Source organism: Anabas testudineus, chromosome 16 (genome assembly GCF_900324465.2).
Source record: "Anabas testudineus chromosome 16, fAnaTes1.2, whole genome shotgun sequence".
Lineage (NCBI taxonomy): Eukaryota > Metazoa > Chordata > Actinopteri > Anabantiformes > Anabantidae > Anabas > Anabas testudineus.
In genome coordinates this window covers 52249-76203 of record NC_046625.1, presented here as the reverse complement: position 1 = coordinate 76203, position 23955 = coordinate 52249, and the positions used below count along the sequence as shown (strand labels likewise).

The window sequence follows — 23955 nt, the reverse complement described above, 5'->3', positions numbered from 1 at the left end:
CACATAATAAAAAGGACAGTGAGTGAAAGTTCAAGATTCAACAGGACCATTAAATATTTAGTGATTCAATTAAGACACAAAGACAACACATTTCTATCAAATTATGTGAAAGTATTACAATATTTTTTCCAATAATGTATTGTACACTATTAGATTAGGCCGATTGTGAATGGTAAATTCCCACCTCTTGGGTTGGTATAATCCGGGACAAAGTTCATCAGTACTGAGCAAAATGGCGGCTTTTGTATTGTTTAGGAGAAGTGGAATTTTCAGACCGCATAAGGTGAGAGAGAACAAAACAAATGAAGCAAAAAAAAAACTTCTGTATATATATATATATATATATCTACACCTAGATGCTACCTGTAGGACTTCACGTCTATTGGTGTCGATGCGTCAACTCGGCCACCATGAGCGGGTCCCCTGGGTTAGGGGTTTATCAGCTATTAAAAACTCCATACCTCGCTGAGTTTACAGTCGATTTTTCTGAAGTTCGGTTTGTTTCAAATGTGAAAAATGTATTTATGATACTGGATATTTGGTTAAGTTCAAAATGTCTGTCTAAATCTTCCATCTTTAAATAACAGTTGAAGGGGCTATTTGTCTCTCAGCCCATTCTCGTCAGTCCATGTCTTTGTATAACTTCATTTTTTGGGAGGCTATGAACAAAAACGCATCATAAATGATTGTGTAGTGTTTTGTTGCTAATGTTTCAATTCAGACATACGTTACAGCTAAGTTACGGTCAGTGTCATATATGTCATGAAACTGATTCAGAAACATTGAACACTAACGCACAGAACACTACAAACTATAAAGACATCGCAGATCAACATATTGATTTTAAATAAATCTATAAAGCAGTTTTCTTAATCTGATAGGTAACCCTAACCCTTAACTTTTATTTTCAAAGTCACTTAACTATTACTAATTTGGCATTTACATTAACATTTAGTCATTTATCAGACGCTTTATCAGCGACTTACAAGTGAGGTACAAAGCAAAACGTTGGTTACGTATTGTAACCCCGGTGCAGCTGTACATATATCCTCCACTGCCATACCTTTGAAAAGGGCTGTGGAGGTGGACATGGCTCTAGTGGAATGAGCACGAACATTACGCGAAGGCTCTTTACCCGCTGACACATAAGCCTGTGTGATAACTTCACACAACCAGTGAGACAGCCGTTGTTTGGTCAGAGCTTTCCCTTGGGAATGTTCCCTGTAATGCGCAAACAATTGTTGAGTCTGTCTAAAAACAGCTGTGCGCGTCACGTAATGTGACAGTGAACGAACAGGACAGAGACAGTGCGCAGCCAACTCCACCTCACTACGGTGGGGAGGAGGGAAAAACCCCTCGAATGTAACGACTCTGGATTTAAAGGAGGAAGTCAGTATTTTAGGTGTGAATGCCGTATTAGGTCTGAGAATTGCCAAGGTTCCATCTTCCCTCATAACAATGCAGGCAGGGGAGACCGACAGCGCACAAAGATCAGTGGCAATTCCCACTGAGGCATAATATTACGAGTCGGAGGCCGCTGTCTCTGAACACCCTTTAAGAACCGTTTAATCAATGGATGCGCAAAAACAGTTCTCTCTCCAAAACCCTCATGGCAAGATGAAATGGCTGCGGCATATGTTTTAACCGTAGACAGAGCCAGCTCCTGATCTACCAATAACTGAAGAAAAAACAGAATTTGGGGAATGAAGCAGGAAGTGGGATCCATGTCCTTCTCCACACACCATCGCTGAAAAGCCGACCATTTTGCTCCGTATGACGTTGTGGTGGATTGAGCTCTTGCATTCTGAATGGTGCGAATCACTGCAGACGGCAGACCCAGGCTCTCTAAATGTTCTTGTTCAGGGGCCATGCCCACAGGCGCTGACCTATCACTGGGTAGTGGGGGATCGTATAGTCCACCTGTGAGAGTACGTCGCTGCGCCACCGCAGACCGCCAGGGATCGCTCGACAACAGCTGAATCCTTGTGGGAAACCAAGAAGCACTTATGCGCTCCGGAGCCACCAGAATGACCGACAGACGCTCCCCCTGTACACGTATCAAGAGACGTGGAATCAGAGGAATGGGAGAGAAGGCATAGAGAAGGACTCTGGGCCATGGATGATGAGCAAAAGCATCCACCCCGAGTGGAGGATTGTCGCGTGTGTCCATAGCGAACCACAGCGCGCATTGTGCATTCTCGCGAGACGCGAACATATCCACCTCTGCCGTGCCGAACCTGTTCCACAATTCCAGCGAGATCGTGGGATTGATTTTCCAGTCGCTGGGCGGCCGTCCGCCTAGCTTGGTGTGGGACCACAACAGCAGATCTTTGGCTATTTCCAGCAGGCGGGCTGAGCGAACACCGCCCTGTCGATTGATGTAAGCGGCAGCTGTTTTGTTGTCTGCTCTCACCATCACGTGATTGTTCCTCAGCAGAGAAGCAAAATGTTTCAGCACTTTGAGCACTGTGGAGAGCTCCAGACAATTTATGTGGAGAGATGGCGGTCCTCTCCATCTTCCTCCCACAACCTGAGACAGACATATGCCACCCCAGCCGAACAGAGACGCGTCTGTGTACACCGAGATGTGTGACGCAGCTCTGCCGAGGGGAACTCCCTCTGACAACACACGAGGGGTTTTCCAATAATTCAGATCTGACTGAATGGAGGCGGGACAGACACCATGCGTCTCCTGTGACGGATCGGATCCAAGCGGAGACTGAATCTTACGCATATGAAGAACACCGAGGGGAATCACCACATGACAGGCTCACATTATGCCCAGTAAACACATCACTGACAGAGCTGTCACTACAGAGTGAGGCGAGATGCGCATGAGGAGAGAAACGAGCGCCTCCCGTCTCGCAGGAGAGAGTGTCGCTCTCATGTTGCATGAATCCAAACACACTCCCAGAAGCCATCAGAAGCAGGTCGTCTAAATAAAACAAGACTCTGATTCGCCTCCTGCGTAATGGTTCCAAGGCTGTTTCCACTACTTGAAGAACGTGGGTGGAGCCAGTGAATAACTGAAAGGCAAACAGTTGTACTGAAACTGAACCCCGTGGAAAGAGAAACGCAGGAATTTCCTGTGTTTTGGAATGATATGCACATGGAAAAAATGCCTCTTTTAGGTCGATTTGACGTGAACCAATCGCCGGGACGAACACATTCCATCGCATGTCTTATGGTGAGCATGTGAAACGGTCGCTTTATAATGTGCTTGTTGAACAGGGACAGGTCGAGTATGAGTCTCATGCCGCCCGTCTTTTTTCTCGGAAATTACTCCCTTCTCCTGTAGTTCTGTCAATTCCGTCTGCAGAGCGGCTGTCTCCGCCTGAGACGGCATCACAGTCTCCATCACTTCGTTGAATGGAGGAGGAGGAGAGGAGAACTGGAGAGTGTAACCTTGTTTAATTACACTGTTCATCCACCTGTTTAGAGGAAGCAGACTTCGCCACACCAAGTAACACTCTGAAAGCGGGCGAGCACACTTTTGCGGAGCCTCCGTGAACATGGCTGATAACCAGAGGAGAGCCCTCTCCGCCGCTGAATGACCGCTCGTCGCAGCCCATGGGAGGGCGGAAGCGAAAGGGCTGTGAATCCAGAGAAAACGAGTCGTTGTCTGAATCACGCCAGAGAGAAAACCCCCCGCTAACACGTACAAGAGGGTCAGCGGTGGGGGGGCCATATATAGGAAATTTGTGTGGACGAGACGTCAAGATGTCAGGAGAGAGAGACGTCTCATCCGAGCAGACACCGGTGAGTGAAGGGGCGGAACGCATCGCTGGCACAGAGTGTGTGAGTGCGTTGAAGTGTACCTGTGAGTGGGAAACGTGTGCGTCAACATAACCGGCCGCAAAAAACTTAGTGGAGACAGAAGCGGACTGAATGTCAGGAAACTGCTCTGTGCGGCAGATTCAGCAGAGTGGCACACGCTTCCCGCATCCCGTCATTGCCATCTCTGCTTGCAAGGAGGCTCGGCAGGCGGTTTTGACCTGGCCGACTGGCGAGGGACAGGCCGCCTGGGCGCTGCCGGGACATGCTGAGGATGAGAAGGAGGAGGAGGCGGTGGGAGCGGAGTGGATAGAGACGCCTGCGACAGCTGTGGCTGAAGGGCGTCTCGGTCTGCTGCGGGAGTCTCTGCGATCACGCCAGGAGTCCTGGGGGCGCGGAGGCCGCGTTGATGCACGGCTCCATGATGTGAGTCTCTTCACTCTGTCTGCCTCCTCTGACGCCTTTTGCATGTGAGAAATAGCTTCCTGAAGGAGTGGACCAAACAGCCCATTGGGGCTGGTGGGTCCATCCAAAAGGCCCTTCCTGATCTGTTCCGGGAGCTGAGACATGTGAAGCCACGCTGTAACATGGTCATCCAGGCCATGATGCGGGACTGCACCACCGCTGCGGCTGACAACAAAGTGAGGATGGCTGCCATAGCCTTGCTGATTTCATCCGCTGACTCGGCTGGCAGCACTCCAGGCTGCGCGGCGATGGAGGAAACAGGAGCTGAGCAGGGCGATATTATTGATGGCGGCTGCCGTCTGAGCGGCACACTGGTGTGTGCGGTCGGTGAGTCGGGCGGTGACCTGGTCACGGGAAGATGGCGGAGTAGGCCAATGTCTGACGAAGAAGGTCGCCTTAGGGAGCAGGATGGAGGCTAGACTAGGCTCTAGCGGTGGAACGGCAGGAAAGCCACGTTCCGTCTCCCTGTGAACTCTGGTGAAGGGGTCATAACGAGCCACCAGAGCCTTCAGCTTCCCAGGATTCTGACCGGCCTCCGATAGGAAAGGGCGGAGGGCGGGAAAAGTCGGCCATAGCTGAAGGCGTTTAACCTCCTGCTCACTGCGATAAAAGTCGCCGACCATGTTGCTGGGAGCAGGTGCAGGCGGCTCTGGAGGCAGAGGAATACCCTTCCTGTCAACCGCTCTCTTTATAATCTCAGGGAGGTCCCGGAGAAGAGCACCGCAAGCAGTCAGGTGGCCAGCAGGCGGGAGAGAGGAGAAGGCATGTCGCCGTGCTGGTTGAAGAGTCCTGTCGTCACCAATGTCTTCCACGAGGAAGAGGGGGGAACCAGGAGGGGAGCCAACAATGGAGGAAGCCAAGTCAGGGGACTGTTGTCCTACATGGAGCTCGCCCTCTAGACTGGGGGGGTTCAGGCAGTCGATAGCTTCTCCCATGTGGAAGCTAACTGGCTTAGCCCAGCTGTCGCCTCCGTCGTCCTCCCGGAGCACCGCGAAGGTGTCCACTCGTCGCTGCTTCTCCTCCAGGGGCAGACGTGCACAATAGGGGCACGTGGGCCGAGGAGTGGGGGCTAGCTCGGCATGTTCAGGGCTGAGGCAGATTTCGCAGCGAGCATGGAGGTCGTCGTCTAGGATGAAGGCAGTTTTGCATCCTGGGCACAGCCGGACCCCGCCGGTGGAACGTAGAATACAGCACATCTTCTTATCTTCACAAGGTGACTGCATAGCACGCTGAAGTAAAAAGGGGAGCAGTCCTCAGGTCACGCAGGGCTTTTATACTCTGTGGGCGGACCTGAGTGAGGTAGCCCTGTGCTGCCACAGGGCGCGAAAGAATTCTTCACGACTGCGCATGCGCGCGGGGATAAACCAAATAGCGACAGCTCTTAGAGGGCGAAGCCTATACGAAATAGAATATCAGTACTACAAGTCAAGGACTTAGATACACAAACTATAAAGTGCTCTTGAAAGAGCTGCTTCAATTACATGGAACCACAGAGTGCCAAACATTCCCACCTCCACAGAATACCATAAGAAGGACGACAGGCATCTGAAGACAGCTCTCAAGACCTGTAGATACCGCAAGTAGGCCTTCAACAAGGCAGCGTCCTGTTCCAGAAAAAGAACAACGGAACAGCCGAAGTCCCAGGTTCAACACAAAAACCTGCTCATGCCTTACATGGCTGGGGTTTCAGAGAAGCTGGAAAGGATTTTTACAAAACACAGCATACTTGTCTATTTCAAGCCTGCTAACACTCAGGCAGAGTTGTCCACCCCAAAGGCCAGACTACAAAACACAAGATGAGCAGTATAGTGTATGCGTGCAGTCCAGTGCAGTGAAGAGTGCTTTGAGCAGTACATTAAAGAAACCAAACAGCGACTACACAGGAAGATGGCAAAACTCAGGAGTAGTACTACCTCAGGACCTGAATCAGCTGTGTACCTCAATCTAAAAGACAAAGGACATTTGAGGATAATGTTGTTCACTTATTGCAAATTACAAGTGGTTTGAGAGCCAGTTCACACCTGCACCAAGTTGGACACACCTAACGACCCACTTTAGGAGATAATAGGGTTTGGCAGAGGTGTGACTATAAGATCTTCCCCTTCCATTGTTTCACCTAACAAGCCTATTCAGGCCATGGGTGGAGTAGAACCAAACCTGGGGCATCAATTTCAATTCAATTCAATTTTATTTGTATAGCGCCAATTTACAACAGAAGTTATCTCAAGGCACTTTACAGTGTAAGGTTTAAGACCTTACAGAAAATATTTATACAAAAGATTATAGTGAAAACCCAACAATCCCATTTGAGCAAGCTTTAGGCAACAGTGGAGAGGAAAAACTCCCTTTAGAGGAAGAAACCTCCAGCAGAACCAGGCTCATAGTGGGCGGCCATCTACCTCGACCAGTTGGGGTGAGTGAAAAGAGAAGAGAGAAAAGAACAGCAGGCAATAAAGACAACAACAAGCATCAAGAACATTGGGCAGATGAACTGGATTCTGGAGATGTACAGCTCCAGGCCGAGGATACCTGGAGAAAAGTACAGAGAGAGGGAGACAGAGAGGAGGAAACACAACTACAGGAGAGAGAAGACACAAAGTTAATGACATGAAATGGTGGCATTTGCATTGATACAGGAGAAAGGAGAGAGGAGAGGAGCTCAGTTTATCAGTAGAGGTCCCCCAGCAGACTAAGCTATATCAGCATAACTAAGAGATGGTTCAGAGTCACCTGATCCATCTCTAACTATAAGCTTTATAAAAAAGGAAAGTTTTAAGTCTAGTCTTAAATGTAGAGAGGGTGTCTGCCTCCCGAACCTGAACTGGGAGCTGGTTCCACAGGAGAGGGGCTTGGTAGTTAAAGGCTCTGCCTCCCATTCTACATTTGGAAACTCTAGGAACCACAAGTAAACCTGCGGTCTGAGAACGGAGAGTTCTGCTTGAAAGATATGGAACTATGAGGTCTTTAAGATAAGATGGAGCCTGATTATTAAGGGATTTATAAGTGAGGAGAAGAATTTTAAATTCAATTCTGGATTTAACAGGGAGCCAATGGAGAGAAGCTAACGTTGGAGAAATATGATCTCTTGCTAATTCCAGTCAGAACTCTGGCTGCAGCATTTTGGATTAACTGGAGGCTCTTTAATGAGTTATTGGGACAAACTATTAATAATGGATTACAATAGTCCAGTCTGGAAGTAACAAATGCATGGATTGGTTTTTCAGCATCACTTTGGGACAGGATGCTCCTAATTTTAGCAATGTTTCTTAGGTGAAAAAAGGCAGTTCTAGAGATTTCTTTGATGTATGAAGTGAAGGAGATCTTTGATCAGGATAATTTGTGGTCTCTAAGATAAGAAGATAAGATAAGAAAAACCTTTATTAGTCCCACAATGGGGAAATTGCATTTTTACAACAGCTTAAATACTAGAGTGTCAGAAAGACAGTCTGACCAAAGGAGACGAAAGACTAAACTGGCACAGTCCGAGATAAATAGGCTATGAAACCTGACAGTATAAACAGTTCAGTAATAAATAAAATATATACATGTAAGTACAGTATATGTAGCAGTGTGAGTATGTACAGTATATGGATATTACTAGATGGCAGTATTGAAAATGTACATTGTGTAAGTTGGTTTATGATTATTGTCCAGGTGTAATATGAGTATCAGGTGTAATATGAGTATCAGTGTAATATGAGTAACCAACTATCTTTAGACTGAAGAAGCTTCTTGATGAAAAGTGAAACGGTTCAGCCTAACAAGATGGAAGTCTAGTTGCCATGACTCCAGATAACTTCACATGGACGACTGAGAATCTTCACCGACATAGAGCTAATAAGTTTTGCCTGGGATCTTTTGAGGTGATGTGAGGGGGCCACAAGAGAGGGATTGTAGACCAGAATGAGGGAGTTCAGGTAGGCCAGTGCTGTTGAGTTGGCCACTTTGTAGGTAAGAGTCAGGACTTTGAACCTGATGCAGGAGCTACATGAAGCCAGTGCAGAGATCTGGAGAATGATGTGTCCTTTTTGTTTGATCAAAAATGGGACGTGATGCTGCATTTTGGATCATGTGGAGGTTGGTTGGTGTAGCTGGTAACCCCATCAGTAAGACACTGCAGTAGTCGAGCCGAGAGATGACCAGAGCCCACCTCTCTTCTTTGAATCTTTTCATGTATTGTATTCTATAAGGAAGAATTCAATTGATCAATTAATCAGAAAATATCATGAGCAGAGAGGTTACCAGTCATTACTCTAACAGAATAAAATTTAGGAAACAGCTAAATAATCATATAGTTTTTTAACTGTTGTGGAAGTGAATCTAGCAACTGAAAATTAGATTAGACTAACAAAGGATAAATAATTTAACATATGATGATCAGTGGAGAAGGATCCAGTTTAAAGAGTGAAGAATGAGCTCAATCAAACATTTACTTCATATACTTCTGACAAATTCACCAAAAACAAAAAGCAATATTAACACTCACACTCATTCTGTCACAAGTGAGGTAGTTATCATTAACTTTAACTAATTAGATAATAGTTAATTTGGTCCATTACTGTAGTTTCACTGTAGTAGTTGTTTGTTTGATGTATTTTTATGTTTTCTGATGCTTTCCTTGTTTAACTTTGATTTGATCTTTAGTAATTATTTAACTTTTAGGAAGTCATTATGATTTTACCTTAATTTGTTTAAACCCAACAGTTCCTTTGATTGGCTGCTCAGGTCCATGTTCCTGAGGGTTCTGATTAATCTCTTCTGTGTTTTAGTCATGGTTCCACAGCTCCTCGGTTCAGTCCAGTTCTCCTCCTTCTCAGTCAAGGTTCTTCCTTCCAACTGAAGGCGTCATGCTGCCGATTGGAGCTTTCAACAACAAAGTGGCCTTCATCACTGGAGGGGGGACGGGTCTGGGCCGAGCCATGACCAACACCTTGTCACAGCTGGGGGCCCAGTGTGTCATTGCCAGCAGGTAAGAAGTCACATGACAGATCCACTACCTCGATCACGGTAACTGGGGTTCTTCAATCCCTGAGTTGATGGTCCAAAAATTCGACATTTTGCTCAGTCATTACATTTACATTTAGTTATTTGTCAGATGCTTTTATCCAAAGCGACTTACAAGTGAGATACAAAGCAAGCAAAATATCTGAGCCAAGGAGAAGAACTATAAAGTAAAGTACTCTTGGAAAAGCTGCTTAAGTTACATGGGGCAAAAGTGCATAATTTGTTTTTCTTTTCTGTGTAGCGAGAGATTCAGAAGAGTTCTGTTTTTAGTAAGTTTTTGAAAATTGACAGACAGCCGAGCGTCCACCATTGTGAAACTACTGAGCTGAAAAGGTTATTCTGGGATATTTAGAGATAAGGTGTAGGTAAGGGTCAGGGCTTGCTGACGCAGCAGGTGCAGGAAGCATGTGCAGAGATCTGAAGAGTGGTGTAACATGTCCTTTTTGTCTAATCAATCAGCATAGCAATGATAGGACAAAACATATGACTGAATAATAGAACATAGGGATGTAGTATAGATGGAAAAGAGTTGAAGGCCCAAAAACTGAGCCCTGTGGCATGCCAGTGGAGAGGCAGTGAGTTAGAAACCTGCCCCTGCCAAGATACCTTGAAGGAACAACCAGACAAGCAGGCCTTAAGCCAGCTTAATAACAAGCTTTTTACATTCAGTTCTTTCGGTCCTCTTACACACAGAACCTAAATTCATGTATGATCCACTGAGAATTAGATGAGAAGACACAAAAATAGCTGAGACAGACTTTGTTCCCAATCCACAAACTGCATGTGACAAATAAACGCTGACTTGCTGTTTGTATTTGAGCAGAAAGTTGGATGTTCTGCAGCAGGCAGCTAAAGAAATCAGCAGCCAGACTGGAAACAAGGTGATAAACCAGAACCAGAACTGACCTGAACTTGTTTGTTCTGGTGTGACCTAGTCTGACTCACTTCTCTGTCTCTTTGTCCTCAGGTCCATGCTGTTCAGTGTGATATCAGAGACCCTGAGGCGGTTTCTTGCTGTGTTGACCAGATGGAGACTCTGACTGGACTTCCTGATGTAATAACACATGCATTTTATCAAACATAACGCATCTATAGCTGTAGAGGAGATTTGCTTTATTTATATTACACAGTAATTTATTTCTGATAATGATGCTATGGACAGCACCATTAAATCCAATTGTGAGGATATCACAGAGATGTGCTTGGCCTTCTTTTTAAATGAAGAAGGCGGCATGTACACACGCTGCGGTTTCTCTTTCTCCCAACAGTATGGTGTTTTCCTTGTCTTATGAAGCTTTCAGTATGTGTTTTAGTACGTTCATTGTGTTTATCTCTCCCAAAGATCACATACAGTTGTGAGTTTCTGCTCAACATTGAAAGAACCACATTTATAGAATTAAACTATGCGCTCACCAGAGAACTAGGGAACGGCGGTCTGCTCCAGAGGCTTACCAATCACCGACTCCCACTCCTGCATTTTGCCCGTAGTGGAGGTGCCACAAGCAGTGTGAGAGACAGCAGAAGAGGAATAAGCGTGGAGGTATCCAGGCTAGGCTAGCGGCTAGCCCACATAAACTGACAATCCCCTCCATCATACTGGCTAACAAAGGCTCTTGGGGCAATAAACAAATGCATTTACCTCTGAGGACTGTGGAAGATTCCTGTGTTTTTGAGTTCACAGAAGTATGACTCAACAACATCCAGGACTGCACCATTCAACTTCACTGGCTAACATGCTACAGAGTGGACAGAGCTCTCGTAGAGGGAGGTAGGAACTGCGGCAGCCGGCTCTGTGCGTACGTCAATGATGCCTGGTGCCTGTTGTGGTCTGCAAACAATGCTAAGCCCTGGTGGATTTCTGATTGTCAAGTGCCAGCTGTTCTATTTACCAAGGGAATATTCAGCCATACTGCTCGTTGCTGTCTATACCACCCCTAGCTCAAACAACAACAGAAGCAAGGCACTAAATGAACTATATCAGCCCATCTGTGAGCAGCAGACAGCCTCCCCAAAAGTTTTTTTTCTCGACAGAGGATTCCAACAATGCTGACCCAAAGAGCATGTTACTGAGTCAAGCTGTGGGCCCCATGTGCATCAAAGCCACCACCATTATTCCAGTCCCAAAGAGGTCGTCACCCTCCTGTCAGTTGTCACGTCACGGCTTAGTCAGTTGGGTTGCGTAGCCAGAAAGGCAGTCAGTGTGAGGTATGCTAATCTACTCTTTCTATTTTTAATTTAATTTAATTTAATTAACACCAAATTGCACCTGGCATGCGCCGTGGTGGGGAGAGCCAAGTGAGACCAATTAATTCACCCAATTTTAAAACATACTCTTAATCTCGTGGTTGCTGTTTATATACCCTTCTCATTGTGAGGATTGGCTACAATGTTGTCACTTTTTAAAAATGTCCTCAGCCTAATGTTAAAAAATTCATGCTGCTCCTCACAATGATAGCCATACAAGTGCGCGTGCACGCACGCACACACACACGAACGACTCACTAGCTCAGGGGGTAACACAGTTGCCTACGAACCCCAGGGTGAGTGGTTTGATTCCCGGTTCCTCCTGGCTACTTGCTGAGGTGTCCTTGGACAAGACACCGAAGTGTAGCGCTGACATACTGTCTAGCAGCTGTCCACCCACAATTTCCCCAAGGGGATCAATCACACACACACACACACACACAGATTCTGAACTCAGCAGCTGCACCAGTCAGTTTTTATGCAGATTTCGCTTTCTGCACACCACTTTATAAATAAGCCCACATTTTTTTGTATATGTGAATAATATACACTGCTCAAAAAATGAAGGGAACACTAAAATAGCACAACCTAGATCTGACTGAATGAAATATTCTTATTAAATACTTACTTACTTAAATAGTGTTGTTTTCATAGTTGAATGTGCTAACAGCAAAATCACACAAAAATTATCAACGTAAATCAAATTTATTAAGCCATGAAGGTCTGGATTTGGAATCACACTCAAAATTGAAGTGGAAAAACACACTACAGGCTGATCCAACTTTGATGTAATGTCCTTAAAACAAGTTAAAATGAGCCTCAGTAGTGTGAGTGGCCTCCACGTGCCTGTATGACCTCCCTACAGCGCCTGGGCATGCTCCTGATGAGGTGACAGATGGTCTCCTGAGGCATCTCCTCCCAGACTTGGACGAAAGCATCCGCCAACTCCTGGACAGTCTGTGGTGCAACGTGGCGTTGGTGGATATAGCGAGACATGATGTCCCAGATGTGCTCAATTGGATTCAGGTCTGGGGAACGGGCGGGCCAGTTCATAGCACCAATGCCTTCGTCTTGCAGGAACTGCCGACACACTCCAGCCACATGAGGTCTAGCATTGTCTTGCCTTACGAGGAACTCAAGGCCAACCGCACCAGCATATGATCTCACAAGGGGTCTGAGGATCTCATCTCGGTTCCTAATGGCAGTCAGGCTACCTCTAGTGAGCCCATAGAGGGCTGTGCGGCCCTCCAAAGAAAGGCCACCCCACACTATTACTGACCCACTGCCACAGTGGTCATGCTGGAAGATGTTACAGGCAGCAGAATGTTCTCCATGGCGTCCACCTGTGGACGTCTGGCCCTCATATCACCCTCATGGAGTCTGTTTCTGACCGTTTGAGCAGTAACATGCACATTTGTGGCCGGCTGAAGGTCATTTTGCAGGGCTCTGGCAGTGCTCCTCCTGTTCCTCCTTGCACAAAGGCGGAGGTAGCGGTCCTGCTGATGGGTTGTTGCTCTCCTACGGCCTCCTCCACGTCTCCTGATGTACTGGCCTGTCTCCTGGTAGCGCCTCCATGCTCTGGACACTACTCTGATAGACACAGCAAACCTTCTTGCCACACCTCGCATTGATGTGCCATCCTGGATGAGCTGCACTACCTGAGCCACTTGTGTGGGTTGCAGACTCCGTCTCATGCTACCACTAGAGTGAAAGCACCACTAGCATTCAAAAGTGACCAAAACAGCAGCCAGAAAGCATAGGAACTGAGAAGTGGACCTGGTCTTATTGAGGGTGTCTTGCTAATTGCCTATAATTTCTATTCCATTTGCATAATAGCATGTGAAATTGATTGTCAATCAGTGTTGCTTCCTAAGTGGGCAGTTTGATTACTCAGAAGTGTGATTGACTTGGAGTTACATTGTGTTGTTTAAGTGTTCCCTTTATTTTTTTGAGCAGTGTATATGATTTTTACCTATTTTGTCTATAGCATAATAGTGTCTTTTGTGGAATAACATTGATAGCAAAGGATTGTTGGCAACAACAAGTTCCTCCAACCTTTGATAAGTCATACAAAAGTTAGAAAAATTAATTTAGAATTTGGACCAGAGTTACAGAACTTAGAGGAAACAAACAACAAGCTCTTGCTGTCGTTATATTTTGCCAATACTGCCGTGGAGTGTCAATGTGCTCTTGACAAACTTCAAGCATGCAGCAATGTTCTTTTTAATAAGCAATGGCTTCCTTCGTGGTGTCCTGCCATAGACACCCTATTTGTTCAATGTTTTACCTACTGTAGAGTCATGGTCACAGATGTTAGCCAGTTCCAATGATGCCTTTAAATCTTTTGCTGTCACTCAGGGTTATTTCTTTACTTCATTAATGAATGTTTGTTGTGCTCTTGCTCCTGTGCTAAAGTGTCTCCATTTGTGGATTGTTTAACAGTAGACTGGTGAATTTGTCTTTGACATCACTTTGTAGCCCTTTCCAGCTTTATGTAAATCAACAATTCTTGATTGTAGATCCTCTGATAGGTCCTTTGAAGATCATATCACATGTTGTGACAAATGAATGCAGAAAACCATGAAATGTCTGCAAATGCAATTTCAATTCTCTGTATGTACTCTGCATGTGGTACAATTGAGAAATTTGACTTTGACTTCTTGGATTATGCAGTGCATATTAAGGAAAACAGAAGCCTCAACATTGAAGTTTACAGGAAATCCACACATACAGATCAGTATTTACTCTTTGACTTTCTTCATCCTCTGAAACAGAAACTTGGAGTGATCAGAACCCTAAACCACTGGGCAGAGAGCATTCCTACTAGGACAGAGGGAAAGGTGAAAAAACAAACACATTAAAGAGGCACTTGTGGCTATCCTAACTGGGCTTTTGTCAGGAAAAGACCTAATAGGGTCACTGCCACAACAAACTGGGAAGAAGACAATTCCTTCCTTATGATGAGAGAGTGTCTGAAAAGCTCAGGAGGATCTTCAAGAAACACAGCATCTCTACATCTCAAACCAAGCAACACTCAACACAGAAACTGGGCCACCCCAAGGACTAAACACCCAGACACAAACGGAGCAATCTATTATCTGCAGTTCAATGCATTTAAGAATGTACAGATTTGTACATAGGAGAAACAACAGCTTCACAAACTCGCAGCACAACCCAGGAGATCCAGCTCCTCAGCACAGGACTCAGCAGACCAACTGTATCTGAAAGACCAGATCAACGACTTTTGAAGACAGTAATGTTTATATTCAGGACAGAAGAAACAACTGGTTCAAACAAGGTGTGAAGGAAGAAGTTTAATGAAGGATTAAATAACCCTCGTTAAACACAGGAGGTGGTCTCAGACAGAATCTATCACAAACTTACAATCCAGGTCTTTTATCACTAAGCAGGTGGAAAAACAGTAGACCATCTAACAAGTCAGTGACTCCACATGGTTTATAATCCATCAGTGAGAATCAAAGGTTCTAGATGAAAGGAGAAGAGAGTCTGTGACTTCACATTCTCTAACAAAATTATGTACACCAAGTTGTTTAATTCCCTATTATATCTGTGTGATATCACAGTACCTGTGTTATCTGATTGGTGCAGGTGATCATCAACAATGCAGCAGGAAACTTTGTGTGTCCATCAGCGCATCTGTCGCCAAATGCCTGGAAGAGCATCACTGACATAGTCCTGAATGGTACTGCTTTCGTTACTCTGGAGCTGGGCAAGAGACTGATCCAGAACCAGAAAGGTCAGAGGCATTCTCACCCTAGTTCATATTTCAGACGGTGATCAAACTGATCAGGTTCTAGTTTTGTGGTGTTGGTTTAATGTTTCATGTTTTATCTCTTGTCCAGGTGCTTCCTTCTTGGCCATCACTACCATCTATGCTGAGTCTGGTTCTGGTTTTGTGGTCCCGAGTGCATCTGCGAAGGCTGGGGTTGAGGCCCTGTACAAGTCAGTTTGACCTTTACAAAAGATGTGTTGCTAAAAGGGTTAAATTCTCAATGTCCAGGACTCGTTGAGTGGTTGCTGTGGTAACAGTGTTGTTTTGGTGGGTCAGGTCTCTGGCTGGAGAGTGGGGGCGCTATGGTCATAGGTTTAACATCATCCAGCCTGGTCCAATCAAAACCAAGGTACCATTCACCTAAACACAGCTGATTGCTTTGGTCTACACTAGAGCTCAAAAGTTTGGGATCACTTAGACATTTTTTTTCTTTTCCAAGGAAACACACATAAAAATTAGTCAGAATAGGAAATATAGCAAAAGAACAGGACATGCTAACATTGTCAGAGGTAGAAATAATGATGGAAACACAATTACAGTGGCAGACATCCTTAGACATTCTAGCTGTACAAATCTCCTATTTCACCACCTCCAAAGCACCCAGACCATCACACTGCCTCCATCATGTTTGACTGAAGGTATTAACCACTGTTCTAGCATCTTTTCATTTGTCCTGCATCTCACAAATGTTCTTGTGTTTGAGCCAAAGACCTCAAACTTGGACTCATCTGACACCTTCTTCCAGTCTTCCAGCATCAAATGTCTGTGCTCTTTTGCCCATGTCAGTCTTTTCTTTTTATTGGCCAGTCTGAGATACATCTTTTTCCAGCATCCTGAAGTCACAAATGGTCTTCACTGTTCATGCTGACACTTGGGTTTGTCTATCTATCGATTTAGTGCATCTGTCAGTTGAGGACTTGTGAGGCATTGTCCTAAACTCCACACTCTCAGATATTTGTCTTCTCGCACAGTTGTGCATTGGGGCCTCCCACTCCTTTTTCTATCCCTGTTAGAGCCAGTTTGTGCTGCTTTCTGAAAGTAGTAGTTAACGGCATGATTACACATTCTTAGTTTCCTCACAGTTTCTAGCATTGAGTAGCCTTCCTCTCTCAAGACAACAATACACTGACAGGTCTCTAATGATAGTTCTGTCTTCCTGGCTGTTGGTACCTATTGGAACCTGTAAACAAACCACAGCTGATGTTCAGGTACTGAAGTAACCTATTGAATGCCATGCTCCCTTGTTTGCTCCATTAGTACAAGTGTTCTCAGCTGTGCAACACCATTACAAAAGGGTTTTCTCATAATCAATTAGCCTTAACAAATGATTAACTTGAATTGTTGTTAGCTGTGCAACATTCCTAATAATAGATGACTTTTAAAAAAAGATATACATTTTTGCATAGAGGCCGGATTAGTCTGAATTGCATGAATTTGCTCTTCTTTGGAAAACAAATACATTTGTAAGTGATTCTTTTGAGCGGTAGTGTATGTGTATTTGGTTGTTGTTGTCATTTACTTTGTGAGTTCAGGGGGCATTCAGCCGCCTAGACCCAACAGGAGAGTTTGAGAAACTGATGATTAATCGGATGCCAGTGGGTCGACTTGGAAAACCAGCAGAGATCGCAAACCTGGCAGCGTACTTGAGCAGTGACTTTGCCACCTGGATGTCTGGAGCTGTGAGTCTACACTGTTCCTGAATCAGAGTTTAGACTGATTCAGTGAGTCACTGAAGTTTACAGCGACATTCATAGACCAGAGCCAAGAATGATCAGAATTTAGGGTTTTGGTGGTGATTGCTACCTGTTTGGTTGTTTTCAGGTGATTCGGTTTGATGGGGGAGAGTACGTGTTCATGGCAGGAGAGTTTAACCATCTGCAAGATGTGAGTGTGTCACTGAAGTCCTCTGAACCCCAAATAAACACGGGACGTGTAAGATAATAACACTGATATTGACACTTATTATCTCAGACTTTCTGCCTCACTGGTGGATACATGTGTAAAATAGTTATGTAATAAATTGTTATCTTGAGAGTCTGTACTGTGCCCTGGTTGTTAGTTTGACACAAACTGGCAAAAGGGCCTAATTAACACATTTGCTTTTGAATGTTTGTTTACTTGATGTCTGACAGATGTTAACGGCCAACTTAAGTTGTCTGTGAACATCAATCATACCAATACTACTGTGAACTAAGAGTGGTAATTTTTCTTTCTGTGTGGGTTTTACCTTAAAACTCACAGCTGTGCAACAGTTTTTAGAGCGAAGTGTTCAGGGACTTCAAGTAGTAAAAGTAGTTTGTTCCATCTGGGAAGATTTAGTGGGATCCCACAAATGTATCCTTCATGCTATTTTTTTTCCTACTTGCCGCCCCCCCGATGCATCTGTCGAGTGTTTTTAAGGATGAAAGGGCAACATGCATTTTCTTTTTAAAACTGTTGTTAGGTGCAATACTTTAGGGAATGTACTTGTAAACAAAACTAAACATAATTTTGTCATTTTAATAGAAGTGAAATAAATGAATGAGAAGAGATGATAGTGAAATACAAACACATCATTCTTAGTGATAATGAGTGTACTGATTACTGGTAATGGCTGATTAGAATAACCCACATTATTCCACCATAAACACATTAGACTTTAGAAAACATTTATTGAGCTTCAGGTAGAATATTTACTCACATCAAGCCCTACCCTTTACTAATATTTTGTATGTGTCAGAACCACAGATAATGAAAATAAAATATTATTTAATGTGACCATGTTTAGATGTGATTGTGTTCCAGGTGAGTCCTGATCAGTGGAAGATGATGGAGGCGAAGATCAGAAGCACTAAAGGATCCTAAAAACACCAATCAGATCATTCTGTGTGCATCAGCTCGGAGACGTGATAATGTCGTCTTGGTGTTAAGAAGTGATGACAGATTCTAAAGGGGTTGGCAGAGTTTTGCTATTTTGCTATTAATTGATATGCTCCGTGTGAACAAAATCTTAAGGTTAGAGAATAAAACATTGAAGTTTAATGTTTAAACTGTATTTTTGTTTTTCCTTGTAAAATAAATATGATCAAATAATAGAGATGAAGATCTGTGTTACATAAAGACCATGTAATTTAATCCTGTACGTACAGAGAGCTGCTTCAGCATTTACTATTTCATAATTATTATATTATTATTAGATTCTGTACAATGTGCATCTGTGAAGTAGCTAAAGCGGTTAGGTACATGTGGAGGAGAAAAAGGAAATAAGAAAAAGTATAATGTCCCTCTGAACTGTAGTGGAGTGGAAATACAATGGTAATGGTCTAGTCAAGTACCAGTACCTCAAAATTGTACTTAACTGCAATACTTAAATGTACTTAGTTACTAGTGTTAGGGTTAACGGAATTAAAAACATCCCTGTGAAGGACCATAAAGTGGTCCAAAATAGGATTGTACACAGTCCTCTACCCTATTTCAGTCCACAAACCTATTGTTCATCGAGTCCCTCGGGGAATTTAATACTCAATCTATTAATCCCTTGTGTGTCAGCTAATTTAAGCTTCTTTATGGACTACAGCTCATTGGTCAATTTTAGGGGTAAGGATAAGAAGTTGGGTGAATGGATTGGTCTCACTTGGCTCTCCCTGCCCCGGCATACACCAAGTGCAGTTTTGCTGAAGAGAGTCAACGGCAAAGCATGGGCAACATGAGCATGTCATTCTTGTTCCTTGGCACATACCTGTTACCCCCTACAAGCTCCTGGTAGTTAATATTGGTCAGGTTTAGTATAGTTGATCAGACCCTGAGACAGCTGTATAAAGAAGGTTAGGTTTAGGCCCAGTTAAGCAGAATCCACCTTTAGGTTTAGATCATAGGTCATATTCATTGTTGGCTATATATTGCAGGTTTATCCTTTGTAGAATCCGTTTTAGGTTATTTGGGGAAAAACATCCAATTCATGTTTTAGGCCTCAAAACTTCACCAACTGGAGCTGGTGTTGAAGACAATTCCAAATTAATTCCAGCATACGATTGGGTTAGGTAAAAAACTGTGTTAAGGTTAAAATATTCAATTCAATTCAGTTTTATTTGTATAGCGCCAATTCACAACAGAAGTTATCTCAAGGCACTTTACAGTGTTTAAGGTTTAAGACCTTACAGAGTATAATTATACAAAAAATGACACAGAAAACCCAACAATCCCATTTGAGCAAGCTTTAGGCAGCAGTGGAGAGGAAAAACTCCCTTTAGAGGAAGAAACCTCCAGCAGAACCAGGATCAGGGTGGGCGGCCATCTGCCTCGACCAGTTGGGGTGAGTGGAAAGAGGAGAGAAAAAAGAACAGCGGGCAATAAGACAACAACAAGCAGCAAGAACATTGGGCAGGTGAACTGGATTCTGGAGATGCACAGCTCCAGGCCGAGGATACCTGCAGAAAAGTACAGAGAGAGGGAGACAGAGAGGAGGAAACACAACTACAGGAGAGAGAAGACACAAAATAGACACGAGGACAAAAAAAAAAACTTCCAAGTTAAAGAATTATAAAACAGTGGGGAACAGTTAAATATTGACTTTATTAAATGTCAAAATAACTTAATAAAACCATTATTCTGTTTTAGAGGCTGGTCAGAAATGAGAATTCTAAATTCCTGTTATCGGTAGAATTAGACGGACTCCAATTATCCTAGTAATTTCAGAAGGAAAATATACAGTGTATATATATAAATAAACTAAAATTGAAGAAGTATTAATAAATATAAGTGATGGAGCCTCAATAGGTGCTAAAATCATGCAATAAAACCCAGCTAAAATATCTTACAGCTAAAGTGTAAATTCAAGCAAAATGCAGGATTTTTATGCATCACGTCACATTTCATCAAGTAAATATCATGCAATAATAAATTAATCCTGGAGTCCACATAATTACAACAGAATAATAATTAAAAAATTTTCTCTCCTCTCTTTCTCCACAGAAATAAACAGTATGTCATTAAGATCATCATAAAACCATTTCCACCTTAAAACCATATTCTTTCCAGTTCCCTTTAAACCCTCCCCAATTTAAACATTTCACATTAATGGTTATTTTTGCCAATAAAGTAATTTTTCATTTAGGCCTGTTGGAACCTGTTTTCCTAATTTTTCTTCTTATTATTATTATAATAATTATGTAAGTTTTTCTATCAAAATGTTCAGCTTTTTAAGCTCTTTTAAGCTTCCCTTCAACTTGTTTCTAATATTTATAATTTTTATGATTTAAGTTTTTTTCGAAAACCTTTTATAATGGATTTCTATGGGACAGTCTCTTCAGATCCTCTTCAAGTTCGTTGTCTTTCAGCTGTAACTAGTTTAGGATACCTTAACCTACAGAAACCATTCCAACTTGTAGAATTTAAGCTATTAATCTTCCATGTCGTTTTGTAATATCTTTTATGTTTTTTCTATAATGACAGTTTATGTGACATGTTGTTTTTGGCTGATTTTGGACTTTATAATGGGAGTGAATGACGGAACGTTGGCGCAGCTAGAGTGGAGAGGCGGATTTTTTAAACCAAACTCTTTCTCAATAAACTGTCACTCTTTCTACATACTTTCTTCACGAAATGTAGGAAAACCTGTCCTGATTCCAATAAGCTATTTGTCTAAGCTCAGAGACTAATATATTTTTTTTCTCTGTGAGCCTCAGAGTGATGGGAGTCCCCCTCAGCTCTCCCATTAGCCACAACGTTAAATTTGGTCTGAGATTCTGTCCGACAAGCTGAAGGGTCCACTTGGATCTCTCGCTCCTGTGACCACAATTTTCAGTACTTAAACATAAAATTCACACTACAGTCACATTAAAGTCTTGGCTCTCAGGTGGTTCACTTTTTTTGGTGATGCGTTTTGTGGTTTTGCTGGAAAAAGTCTGTTTCTAAGGGCTCTAAATCAGTTTTAGTCAATCAGTGTAATCAGTGTTAATCACTGTTAATATTAATTGTTTTCACCTGGGTGATAATCTTAACAGATGCTTTCCCGCCTCTCCCCAAAATTCTCCATGGGAACGACTGTGTCAGGTCACGCGATCGAGGCTGTTTATAAATCTGCGTCAGACACTCGCCTGTGTGTAGTTAGCCTGTTTATGCTAGCATCTATCTGCTACCTGCTTTAGTTTCTTTTACATATTTTCAGCTCTTTTTTACAAAACAGCTATACTTTACCTTTAACTGTAATATTTTGCTGTTTCGATAAATTCAGCTATGTTTTAGGGTTAGGGGTTAGGGGTTAGGGGTTAGGGTTAGGAGGAGGGAACTGAACCCTTCTCCCAGAGGAGAAGGGACGTGCGCTGTCCATCCACCCCATAGGCCCCCTGTACCCGTCCCAAGAAACTTGGTTGCGGTGGCGCCTCCGACCATACCGCACCACGGTCCAGCCGTCCTCCATGGCTTAGACCCCAAGAAAACAAAAAAAACCTTCAAGGTAAGTATTCTTTTTAAATTCTTAAATATTTATGTTTTTAACAAAAAACACTTTCCAAAAAGGGAAAGGACAAAATACTGTTTTATATAAAAAATGAACTTTGAAATGTAATGTACAAAAGAAAAATTAATAATCAACTAAGGAAGGTGTGCCAACTAAAAAAAGGACAACGTTTCGACCATAAAAAGGTCTTCTTCAGGTCAAGGCACACTGAAAACTATTTATGGCTGGCTAAGAACAGCTATGCAAAGTAACATGTGTTCTGTTCGATGCTCTATGTAAAAATGAACTTCCTTCCGTGTTTCCCCTTTTATATGTTCCCCTATTTATTAAATGTAACTTTCTATCGTCTTTTTTAACTTAACTTACAATGTGAATTGTTTAGTGTTTTTACCTTAGAGTTCTTATTATCGCTATGAAATGAATTAAGCCCGATTTGAATTTAACCCTGTAAATACTTTTTAACCCTTTAATCACTGATTCCCTATTATATCTTCATCTTTATATGTATTTATACTTATTTAAATTTTTAGTATTATATTTATTTATATTTATTAATTTTTATTCCTACATCCGTTAGGGTTGGGGGTTAGGGGTTGGGTTTAGGGTTAGGGTTAGGGTTAGGGTTAGGGTTTAGGGTTAGGGTTAGGGGTTAGGGTTAGGGTTAGGGTTAGGGTTAGAGGGTTAGGGTTAGGGTTAGGGTTAGGGTTAGAGGGTTAGGGTTAGGGTTAGGGTTAGGGTTCATGGCTTAGGGTTAGGGTTAGAGGGTTAGAGGGTTAGGGTTAGGGTTAGGGTTAGGGGTTAGGGTTAGGGGTTAGGGTTAGGGTTAGGGTTAGGGGTTAGGTAAAGAGAGTTTGATTTTTAATTTTTCCATTTATATGGCCAAGGTGCACTGGCATCAGGGGTCTGCACAAGATTGCCAAACCCCCTCCTTCTGCTGCTGCTAAAACAGGTAAGTAAAACAGGTAAGTATAAAATAATCTATGTGGATTTATGATAGCAATTGTTAAAACTTTGACTGCCATAAAATACCAATGTTGTAATTTAAAAAGAGGTGATATTTCAATAGCTATTTCATATAACATTATATTTTAATGCTTTCCTAGGAGTATGTATGTGTTCTTATTTTAAAGGAATAAAAAGATGAAGGTCGGAAGGCAGCGTATGTCCAGTCAAGGAAGGTTCCAGAGTGGGAGATGGTATAAAATTGAAATAAATAATAAAATATTAAAATATAGTAATATTCATAAAACGAATCATTGGCCAAATTGCCACTTATGAATAATAAAAATAAAACTGCAATAAATATATACAATAAATATGGTGTAAAAGTGCTTTTTGTAAGTGCTAAATGTTAAAACATCACATAAAACCATGCAATATTAGTAGGAATAAAACATGCAAAATATTAACAACAATAAATTAATAGGAATTTTCATTTCATAAAATCCCATGCAATTCATACTGTATTTACAAGACATCATCATCTCCCAAGTCTGTTTCAACTGGACATTGATTCTGTGCATGGGCAGCTGCTGGGGGATGACACTCGATAAACTTCCCCGCATGGTGCGGGGATCGAACCCATGAACTTGAATTTCCATGGTGGCTGCTCATCCCATTGAGCTATATCTCAGCCCATGCATGCTTCCAACTTTTTAATGAATTTGGGGAATAGGGGAGGGAAAGAAATTAGATTTAAAAGAGGGAGGGAAAGGTTAAGGTTAGGAAAGGAGGGGTGGGGGTTGGGTTTAGGAGAGGGAGGGGGGAAAAGGTTAAGGTTAGGAAAGGAGGGGTGGGGGTTGGGTTTAGGAGAGGGAGGGGGGAGGTTAGGTTAGGAAAGAAGGGGTAGGGGTTGGGTTTAGGAGAGGGAGGGGGGAAGGTTGAGGTTAGGAAAGGAGGGGGGGGGGTTGGGTTTTAGGGGAGGGGAGGGGGGAAGGTTGAGTTTGGCCCGGCGGGGTCGGGGTTGGGTTTCGGCGCGGGCGGGGGAGGTTTCCGGTTCGGCCGGCGGGGTCGGGGTTGGTTTCGGCGCGGGCGGGGGCGGTTCCGGTTCGGCTTCCGCGGGGCGCGTTCCGGTTCGGCCCGGCGGGGTGGGGGTTGCGTTTCGGCGCGGGCGGGGGGCCGGTTCCGGTTCGGCCCCGGGTGGGGGTTGGGTTTGGGCCCCCCTCTTCCCGCCTCCTCCGCCCCCTCTTCCCCTGTACTTCACCCTTCCTCTTCTGCTCTGCCCGCTTTCCCTCTGTTC

General features: G+C 43.4%; 1 protein-coding gene across 1 annotated transcript; it reads left to right on the top strand.

The window, feature by feature from the left end:
* The first annotated feature begins 196 nt into the window (after positions 1 to 196).
* decr1 (2,4-dienoyl CoA reductase 1, mitochondrial) lies at positions 197 to 18309 on the top strand. Its single transcript, XM_026370926.1, has 10 exons — positions 197 to 283; positions 9009 to 9208; positions 10067 to 10124; positions 10211 to 10297; positions 15097 to 15244; positions 15351 to 15450; positions 15557 to 15629; positions 16813 to 16959; positions 17102 to 17164; positions 18065 to 18309. Exons 1-10 carry the CDS (start codon positions 233 to 235, stop codon positions 18122 to 18124), a joined length of 987 nt encoding a protein of 328 aa, XP_026226711.1. The 5' UTR covers positions 197 to 232; the 3' UTR covers positions 18125 to 18309.
* Positions 18310 to 23955: the final 5646 nt, after the last annotated feature.